The sequence below is a fragment of the Sus scrofa genome, chromosome Y (assembly GCF_000003025.6).
Source record: "Sus scrofa isolate TJ Tabasco breed Duroc chromosome Y, Sscrofa11.1, whole genome shotgun sequence".
NCBI classification, from domain to species: domain Eukaryota; kingdom Metazoa; phylum Chordata; class Mammalia; order Artiodactyla; family Suidae; genus Sus; species Sus scrofa.
In genome coordinates, this window is record NC_010462.3 from 4,982,212 (window position 1) to 4,992,928 (window position 10,717).

The 10,717-nt window shown below is 50.6% G+C and overlaps 1 protein-coding gene across 2 annotated transcripts in view; it reads right to left on the reverse strand.

The window, feature by feature from the left end:
- The window catches only part of LOC110257900 (cytokine receptor-like factor 2), a 26,644-nt gene extending 16,326 nt beyond the window's left edge, over window positions 1-10,318 (reverse strand). For both annotated transcript variants that reach the window (XR_002340910.1, XM_021080904.1), the window contains exons 1-4: window positions 9,958-10,318; window positions 4,499-4,598; window positions 2,131-2,294; window positions 664-797 (exon numbers count right to left, since the gene is read on the reverse strand). Coding sequence is in view for 1 of the 2 variants with exons in the window: in XM_021080904.1 (XP_020936563.1) it covers window positions 664-797; window positions 2,131-2,294; window positions 4,499-4,598; window positions 9,958-10,039 (480 nt within the window). In the remaining variant the exon portion in view is untranslated. The remainder of the gene's footprint in view (window positions 1-663; window positions 798-2,130; window positions 2,295-4,498; window positions 4,599-9,957) is intronic.

A 10,717-nucleotide genomic window follows, 5' to 3' on the forward strand; every position in this document is an offset into this window, starting at 1 on the left:
GCCCTTAGCATACAGAAATTCTAGGGCTAGAGATCAAACCCTTCACACAGCATCCACCTGAGTGGCTGCAGCAACAATACCAGATCCTTAACCCACTGAGCCACCAGGGAACTCCTGAATCATTTCCTGAGGATTGACATCTACAAAGGGAGACGATGGGTCAGAACCAGGAGCATGAATATAGTCCCAAAATTTCCTGATGCTCAGCGTCATGAAGCAAGTATCCTATTTTATGACTGGCTATTGAGGCAAACTCCAGGAAATTCTTTTTCTTTTTTTTTCACCACACTCGTTGCATATGGACGTTCCCAGGCCAGGCATCACATCTGAGCCACAGCTGCAACCTGCACCCCAGCAGTGACCACACCAGATCCTTAATGAGCTGCACTGCAGCAGGAACCCCAGGATCTTTCTCTGTTCACTTGTATTTCTCTGAGAAGCAGCAATTCTGTGCTCCCGGGTCCAGCCCCAGGTCCATTCCCCCCCCCCTTTTATCAAGGGTTCCCTCCTGGTTCTCTGACAGATAACTGCCTTTACCCTCAGAGGATCAAGTCCTTAAGATAAACCTTAGCAGCTCCATCTCCATGTGTGTCCTTCTGTCTCCACCGTTTGCCCCTGAGAGGTACTCACTCTGCCTGGCCTGCGACGACATCCCGGCCTCACCTGCCACTCGGCGTCAAAGGTGGTCTTGTGCTGGATTTCATAGAGGAGACCTCTGTACCGCAGGTCAGAGCACGTCACCGTCACGGCTCCCTGACGCCACTGGAAGGTCAGCCCCCGCGGGGACCTGGGTTTCACTGAGGAGAAACAGCACAATGACCAGCACCTCAACGAAGATAAACAGTCCATGTCTCCAAATTCACAACCCCTCCTCGAATGCCTTCTGAGATCTGGGGGGGTTCTGGGCTTTGTGACACTTCACAATACAAGTTTGAACCAAGGACCTCCTGGAAGAAGCTCCTTGAAACAGCTGGAGAAATTTTCTTTCTTTAGTCTCTCTTTTTTTTCTTTTCCTTTTTGGCTTTTTAGGGTTGTACCCACAAGTGAATGGAAGGTCCCAGGCCAGAGGTCAAATCAGAGCTGCAGCTGCTGGTCTACACACCACCTCTTGGCAACGAGGGATCCTTAACCCACTGAGCAGGACCAGGGATTGAACCATGGACATCCTGTCAGGTTCTTAACCTGCAAAGCCACAGCGGGAACTCCAGGAAACGTCTCTGTATCTGCTGTGGGAAGAAGTGGGTCCCCACCAGGAAAAGACATGTTGACATGCTGGCCCCGTGAACCTCAGAATATTGGGAATGAGGGTCCTTACTGACGGAATTCAGGTAAGAGGGGGTTTGCGGGAGGAGTGCGAGCTCGGATGCACTATGATGGGTGTCCCCGTACGTCGAGAGGCACAGGGACACATAGAGAAAAAGGCCACATGACGATGGAGGCAGACGTGGACGTCATGCGTGGACAAGCCCAGAAGGGCCAGCAGCCCCTGGGAACTGAGAGGAAGACGGACTTGCAAGGAATCCTCCCTCAGAACCTCAAAAAGGACCCAAGCCTGCCAACCCCTTCACTGTGGTCTTCTGCCTCCAGAACTGGGAGACCCTGAATGCTGTTGTTAGGCTACCCCGTTCCCCGTCGTTTTTAGAGTTCCCGTTGCGGCTCAGAGATTTAAGAAGCCATCGTAGCATCTGTGAGGATACCAGTTCTATCCCTGGCCTCACTAGGTGGGTGAAGGATCTGCGTGGCTGTGGCATAGGCTGGCAGCTGCGGCTTTGATTCCACCCTTAGCCTTGGAACTCCCATATGCCTCAGGTGCATCCCTAAAAAAAAAAATAAAAATGAAAAATAAAATAAATCTTTTTTTTTTTTGTATGGCAGCCCAAGGAAACCTATACTAGCTCTATGGCTGATTTTTTTTTTTTTTTTTTTTTTTTTGAGTAATGGGTCCATAGTTCCGACTGGATGCTGAGAGGGCCCTGGGATATCCTGTCCTTCCAAAAAAAAAAAGAGAGAGAAAAGGAAGGACCACCATCTTCCAGAAACCTAGCAAGGCAGGAGTGTTTGGAGAAAGGGTTTTGCTACAGTTGTATCACGTTTCCTGATTCAAGACCGCCCGCCCCCTCAAGCACCTACGGTAACTGCTGATCCACTGTGTCTTGTCGAGAAGAGAGTCTGTTCCGTGCCTGATGGAAAAATAGAGAAGTTCATCTTTTTCTACGGCCAGGATGCACCCGGTGGTGGAGCCTTGTCGAAGGGTGTAGTTGGAACACTCTCTGTAGTCCTCGTTGTCTCGTAATCTGTGGTTTAAAAAGAGAACGATTCAGCCATCCCTAAAAATGACAGCTTCAGGGCCATTCCTTTGATCCAGGTCGGTGCCGCAGACTCAGACTCCCTGCGATGATCCCATGACAACTCCAGCAAGACGGGTCGAAACCAAAAAGTGCCTCCGTTCCTCAAATGTCTACACCCCTTGAATGGATCCTATAGGGGGCTGAGGTGTGGTCATTCGAAGGGCGTGTCTACATCCTAAACCAGAATCTGGGAAGAGAAGCATATTGGGAAATTCGATTTTTACAGATGTAATTAAGAGAACGATCTTGACATAACACCATCCTGGAGAGGGTGGATTCTTCATTCAGCAGAGGTGGTTTTCCAAGAGGCACAGGAGGAGACACAGAAGAGAAGCCACGGGAAGGGTCTGAGAGGAGGTCCTCCTGGATGAGGGGGGCCCTCCCTCCAAGGACAGTGTCCTCCTAAGAGACAGAAGAGGAGACCCAGACACAGAGGAGAAGCCACGGGAAGATGGAGGCAGAGACGGGAGGGCGGCGGCCACCAGCTCAGGGCCACCTGGAGCCCCCCTAAAGCTGGAAGAGGCAGGAAGGACCCAGCCCTGGAGCCTCTGGAGGGATCACAGCCCTGCCCACAGCTTGACCTCAGATGTCTGGTCCCCATGAGTGAGGTAGGATGAATTTTCCTTGTTCTAAGCTGCCCAGGTTGGGGTACTTTGCTGTGGCTGCCCCAGGAAGTGAATTGATCTGCAGAGTAACCAAGCCTCTAATTTGAGGGGGCACTTTTAATACAGACGTGCCAAGGCTGGTGTTCTGCGTGGTGTTGAAAAGAAGCCGAGCACCCAGCCTGACACCACCTTTTGCTCCATCCTTGCAGACCTGAGATCCAAGAGGTGATGGGGTGAAGAACCCCCTCTTCATGGCTGAAGAAACGGGTGCTCAGAAATATCTTCTCTGTGACACCACCTGTTTCACATCTAGCCCCGTTCTTCTTCCTGTGCGTGTTACTTTCCAAATAATTTCACCTTAAAATTTCCCTTGTCTGGACACGTTCCCGTTTATCTCGACACTTTCCCGTTTATCTCATGTGCTATCAAAACGTAAAGACTCAGCCAAAGATCAAACACCTCTTCTGCAGAATTGAAACACCCTCCCTCCCTCGTTTACACCCATGTCATTGAGTGTATCTGGCAAAGCAGATTAACCCATACAAGGGGCCCACGTTTGGAAAGGGGGTCCCGTAACTTGGTATGAAAAGTCTAAGAATATTTAGCTCAGCTGGGGCTTCATACCAGTTATATTTCAGGGCAACAAAGCTCCAGTAAAAGATCGCTGCTGAGACATTGTAGACGGCCCTGGGGGAACAAAGTGCATGTCCTCTAAGAATTCTGGACATCTTTCCAGACACACCTTTCATTCAAAATGATCCAGGCGCCCCTGTGTTCACGGCAGCACTATTCACAGTAGCCAAGACATGGAAACAACCTCAATGTCCATCGACAGAGGAGTAGATTAAGAGTATGTGGTCTGTATACACCATGGAATACTACTCAGCCATAAAAAAGAACAAAATAATCCCATTTGGAGCAACATGGATGCAACTAGAGACTCTCCTACTGAGTGAGGTAAGTCAGACAAAGACAAATACCCTATGATATCACTTCTATTTGGCATAGATGAACTGACCTACAGAACAGAAACAGACTCACAGACACAGAGAACAGACTTGTGGTAGCTGGGGGGTGGGTGGGGAGCAGGAAGAACAGGGAGTTTGGGGTTAGTAAACGAAACTAACTGATCCCTGGGCTGGATCAGCAATGAGGTCCTGCTGTCCAGCCCAGGGAACTCTATCCAGTCTCCTGGGACAGACAATGATGGAAGATCATATGAGAAAAGGCACATATATCTATGTAGAACTGGGTCACTTTGCTGTAGTGCATAAATTGACACAACACTGTAAGCCAAGTATAGTAAAAAAGATTTCTTTGAAAAGAATCTAGGTGGTTTCACACAAGAGCCAGTCATTCCTCTGCTGGCTGGTTCGGGGGCTGTGGCTGTGGCTGTGGTTGTGGTGAAGCCTGGACACACACGTATGCACAGTTTCGCATTCTGATTTTTCACACCTTCACTTCCTGGCCCTCCCTGTTGCTGACACCGTCAAAGAGGAACTATTTTAACAAAAGTCACAGCTTTCCCTTCCCATGGGCGCTTACTTGTAGAAGAACGTCCAGTTGGCTCCTGAGTATTCCGTCGCGTTCCATGTCACCTGCACGGTTTCGAAATTAAAGTTGATGATCTGAAGCGGCAATGCCCCTGGGTAAAAAGAGGCCAAGAGGGTAGACTTTGAAGCAATGCCGGAAAGAGTTGGAAATTTGTAAAAGGCTGTCAGGATTCATGTTTTAAGAGTGATATAGTGCTTTTTGAGAAATTCTGATGATATATTTTCTTTAACCCAATAGATCCAGAAGGTTGCCATTTCAGCATGCAGTCTCTCTACCTGTCTATCATGATCAGTGAAATATGTTATATTCTTATTGTGAACCCAGTCTAGCGTGCGTTTCATTCTGTTCATCCATCCATCTATCCACCCATCCATCCATCATCCACCAGTCGTATTTCCATTGCATGGATGGACCACAGTCTGTTCATCCATCCATCCATCCATCCATCCATCCACCCATCCATCCATCATCCACCAGTCATATTTCCATTGCATGGATGGACCACAGTCTGTTCATCCATCCATCCATCCATCCACCCATCCATCCATCATCCACCAGTCATATTTCCATTGCATGGATGGACCACAGTCTGTTCATCCATCCATCCATCCATCCATCCATCCATCCATCCATCATCCACCAGTCATATTTCCATTGCATGGATGGACCACAGTCTGTTCATCCATCCATCCATCCATCCACCCATCCATCCATCATCCACCAGTCATATTTCCATTGCATGGATGGACCACAGTCTGTTTACCCACAGAGATGACCTTTAGAATTTTGCTCATTTATTCTCAGACCAGGTTGTCTGTAGGATCAGAAATCACATGTATACCTTCACGCACAGGTTTCCAAGTCTAGAGCCTGAACAGTTACGTCAAGAGATATCACAAGGGCTTTCCTGGCGCCACAGCAGGTTGAGGATCTGGCATTGTCACTGCTGTGGTGCAGGTTCAACCCCTGGCCCTGGAAACTTTTTATTTTATTTTATTTTATTTTATTTTGGCATGTGGATGTCCCCAGTGACCAGAGCTGCTGCAGTTGAATTCTTTTTTTTTTTTTTTTTTTTTGTCTTTTTGCTATTTCTTTGGGCTGCTCCCGCGGCATATAGAGGTTCCCAGGCTAGGGGTCCAACCAGAGCTGTAGCCACCGGCCTCCGCCAGAGCCACAGCAACGCGGGATCCGAGCCGAGTCTGCAACCTACACCACAGCTCACGGCAACGCCGGATGGTTAACCCACTGAGCAAGGGCAGGGACCAAACCCACAACCTCATGGTTCCTAGTCAGATTCGTTAACCACTGCGCCACGACGGGAAATCCTGAATTCTTAACCTACTGTGCCACAGAGAGAACTCCAACTATTCTTCGATTTCATTTTTTTATTTTTTATCCTTTTAGGGCTGCAGGTGCAGCAGCTTATGGAAGTTCCTGGGCTAGGGGTCGAATCGGAGCTGCAGCTGCTGGTCTACACCACCACCACAGCAATGCCAAATCCAAGCCACATCTATGACCTACTCTGCAGCTTGTGGCAATGCCAGATCCTTAACCCACTGAACGAGGCCAGTGATTGAACCTGAATCATCACGGATACCAGTCGAGTTTTAAGCCAGTGATTAAGATCCTGCTGTGACTTAATCCACTGAGTCACAACAGGAATTCTTTAACATCTTCTAATTAAAAAAAAAAAAATCCTGGAGTTCCTGTCGTGGCTCAGTGGTTAACGAATCTGACTAGGAACCATGAGGTTGTGGGTTCAATCTCTGGCCTTGCTCAGTGGGTTAAGGATCCAGTGTTGCTGTGGCTGTGGTGCAGGCCGGCGGCTACAGCTTCGACGGAACCCCTATCCTGGGAACCTCCATATGCCGTGAGAGCAGCCCAAGAAACGGCAAAAAGAAAAAAAAAATCCTTCTTTAGAAGGGTTTATCCATCATTGCGTCAGAGACACAGGCCCAGCAAGGATCCCACGGGGAGCTGCCTCACCATCAGCTTCTCTGTTTCCGGGGTCCAGATGGGTGCGAAACCCCTGGTACTTTTGTAAACCGCCTTTGGTTTTGTAAAGTCCTTTCAAAAGAATTTTCCCCAGAAAACCACAAAGGCTGCAGGCAACCTGGAGCTGAACAGTTGCACATACAGTGGGCATCCCCTGTGCAGAGGCATCCCTTAAGAGACCAAAGTTTCCCTTCATAATTCAGAACCCGCTGCCCAACTTTAAAAACTTTGCACCACGGGCCTTCGCTCTGTGTGAACGGAGGGACTTTACACCAAGAAACTGTTGGGTATTTCCAGGGGGTAGGAAGTGAGGTCGGGTCAAGACACGGGATGATGGGGAAAACCATGGATGCGAAAGTTAGACAATTTCATGTCAAGTCCGGGACCGCTTCCCTCTGCAGAGGATAAGGTCCCGAAGCAGCCTTGGCCGTGACAGAGACAACAGGGCTTCAATCAGAGAGGAACATCTTTGAGTCCCATCGTCTGTCCTCAATGCAAGCGCTGAGGGCTCGGGATCCAGTGATGTAAGAGCGACCACTGGGGCAGGTCCCTGATAAAATGAGACATGAGGACTTGGGTGGAGGGGTGAGGGTGCAGAAGAGGGGCTCCACCCACCTGCTGCCTCTGAGGTCTCGATGTGGTCCCTGCCCGGTGTCCCAGTCCTGGGGGCTCTGGGCTGGACAGACAATGACCCAGAACGCGCAGTCCCTGACCCTACCCACTGCAAAATCCCGTTCCCCTGGCTGAGTGAGAACAGGTGCCAGGGCTGTTCCTCCCTCCATCCATCTCTCTCTTTTCCCTTCCTTCCTTCCTTTCTTTCCTTTCTTTTCTTTTCTTTCTTTTTTCCTTCCTTCCTTCCTTCCCACTGGCCTTGCTCACTGGTTTAAGGATCCGGCATTGCCACAGCAGAGGACTAGGTTGCAGACGCAGCTCAGATCAGGCGTTGCTGCGGCTGTGGTGTAGGCTAGCAGCTGTAGCTCCAATGTGACCCTTAGCCCAGAAATGTGCACATGCTGCAGGTGTGACCATAAAAAGAAAACAAGCTTTTTTCCTTTTCTTTCTTGGATCAACGGATTCATTTTCCACTAACAGAGTCTTTCCCCTTTAGAACAATTTTTAGAGCCACCAGGCACTCTCAGGTCACTTTCTCCTACTGTCCCCTCCCAAGGGGGACCTGAATCCCTGCTGCATTTGGCATAAACATCTGGGCTCAGCTGCAAACATCTCAGAGTTATCATGGGTGTCAGGAAATGCATGGTGTTTCTTCAACTTTGTTCAAGTTCAAGCTCTCCCTTCCCTTCCCCTCTGTCTGTCCCCAGCCCCAACTGTCCTGGTTTCCCTGATGGTGCCCCAACCCTGCTCCATATGCGCCTGTCACCCCAGTCTCTGTGTCTCCCCCCACAAACACCGTAAACACCATTCCAGCCCCCACGGTCATGGGCCAATGATACCGTCTACAGACGGACTGAAGGTTGAGGGGGGTCTCATTTGTGTGGCTGGTGTGGCTGGCAGGCAGGCTTCCCCATCACTCCTGAGCCTTTCATGAGCCTCTGTCTGCTTGCTCACACACACACTCTCTCTCTTTCCTCACCCTGCCCTGTTCTTTCTACGCCAACTGGTGCATAGATGGACGCAACACCGGATCCAAGTGGTGTCTGCGATCTAACCACGGCTCACAGCAACGCTGGATCCTTAACCCACTGAACGGGGCCGGGGAATGAACCTGCGTCCTCATGGATATAAGTCAGGTTCATAACCTGCTGAGCCACAATGGGAACTCCCCATGGGCACATTTTTGTGTTGTGCATCAGCGTTATGCCCCATTGGAAACACAATGACCTCGGATGGAAATACAATCTGATAGCCCGATGGAGTCATTAAGTCAATTTATTGGCTGGAAATGGATGAACTGGGTAGCAACGACCCAGTGTCAGCAGAAAGAAGCAGGTTCCAAGGAACCACCTGGAATCCATGGCCACCGGGAGCTCCAAGCACAGTCAATTCCCCCGTCCCTTGGCCTCTGTCACTGGCAGACGCAGGGCCGGATTTGGCCAAGAGAAAACAGACCAACGGGCATTGCAAAAGCTTGGGAAATGTGCGGGGGGCCAGCCTGGGGGCCACACCACATTCAGGCTCCCCTACCCTCCTCTCTGTGTCCCCTAGAAATCCAGTTTGCAACCCTGAGGCTGCAGCAAAGGGCACCCTGGGGACGCTTCCCAACCAGGCAGGCAAGCAGCCAGCTCAGACACTGGAAGTCGAACATGGATGAGTCGTGGGGACAGTTCAGAAGCTAAATGTCATGAACGTGCCATCACCAACTTCCATCTGGGCCACCGTCAAGCTAGAAAGACAAATCACAGCTGTCTGGTGCAAGACAGCAACGCCGGCCCCACAACCCACCAGCCTCACCAGCTCCACCAGCCCCACCAGCCCCACCAGCTCCACCAGACCCACCAGCCCCACCAACTCCACCAGCCCCACCAGCCCCACCAGCCCCACCAACTCCACTAGCCCCACCAACCCCACCAGCCCCACCAGTTCCCAACAGCTCCACCAGCCCTGCTGGGACCTATTCCTTCCCACTTGCCCCCTCCTGTTGCTGCCTTTTGACAAAACTTGGCAACAATTTTCTGGAAAAGCCCCAGGAAGTTGGCTCTGAGGACAGAGAGCAAGGTAATTTTGATAGTCATCTTCGGAAGGCACGGCCAGCTGTGGGGGTTCAAGGATGACCCCTCAGACAGATGAACAGTCAGGGTAACCCTCATCTTTCTTGGGGCGCCATGGGGACACGATGTCACCCCAGGAAGGTCGCTATTAATTTAAACAAACGCCTCCACTTCTTTGGAGGCCAACAGAACAGTGAAGCAGCCCAGTTTCTCAATTTTCCAATCGAACCTAATCCTGAACTCAATCCAGAATGACTTCTCGCAGCAACATGGGTGCAACTACAGGTCGTCTTACAAAGGGAAGTAAGCCAGACAAAGACGAACACCCGATGGCATCACTTCTACGTGGAGTCTAAAACGTGGCGCGAATGAACTTATCTCCAGAACAGGAACAGACATACAGACGTGGAGACCAGACTTGTGGTTGCCCAGGGGCGGTGGGAGGGAGTGGGATGGATGGGGTGTGTGGGGTTGGTAGCTGCAAACTATGACATGGAGCATGGAGAAGCACATATGAGAAAGGGAATGTGTATCTATGTTATGAATGGGTCGCTGGGCTATACACAGATATTGGAGCAATATTGCAAATCAACTGCAATTAAAAAAAAAAAAGAATGAGTCCTTTGCAACAGGCAAACAGGTTTGTAGAGACTTAGACACCTGTGCACGCTCTGGTCACTTTCACAAAGAAAAGAGTGCAGTGGTAAACGCCACCAACAAAGAAACAGAGATGTGAAAAGAAAGGGCATTTCACACAGACACATCGCCGCATCTGCACGCATGACTTACCCGGCCCCGTTTCTCCCGAGGCGCTCAGATGTCCCAGCAGGAGGACCGCTGCCGTCACCCAGGGCAGAAAGACACACCTCATGCTCGCAGAGGGGAGGGAGAAGGTTGGAAGGGACTTCGAAGCATGACTGATGTACAGAGGTCACCCTGCTTTTAAAAGGCAGAAAGGAAACTCGGGAAATGACTACAGGAAACAGTCATGCTTTATGTTAAAAGATGACTCCGGTCAAAAAAAACGAAAAAGTGTGGGATCATTTTTTTTCAGCCCCGCCATTGGCTTTTGCAGCCCCACCAGACACACCTCACTGGAAACTTTATCAGATACGGCGCTTCCACACCCAGGGTTCTCCCCCCCGTGGTGGGTGGCGAGCCTCTTGTATTTGGAGAGCGCGTTATAAGTGGGCTCCTGCCGCCCTCGTCTCACTGAGGTTTCCTGAACCACCGGTGTGGGCTGGTCCTCCAGGGACGGGAGACGCGGTCCCCCTCGCGCTGGCCTCAAGCCCAGCAGCAGGGAGCATGGCATCCAAAAGGGACAATGCTTGGGGACTTGCCGAAGCCCAGTGGAGAACTGTCCCCCGGATGTTACCAGGATTTGCAGGCGGGCTTTGTCCCCCTGAAGAAAGCCAGGGTTGGCATCCATAGAGTGGCTGACCGTCAAATATTAGGACCCCAAGTCTGCCTCTGAACGTGCCCCCAGGAGTGACTCTTAGGGAGGACAAACAGGAATCACTGCCTTTTAGACCGAAAAGCCAGGTCCCCA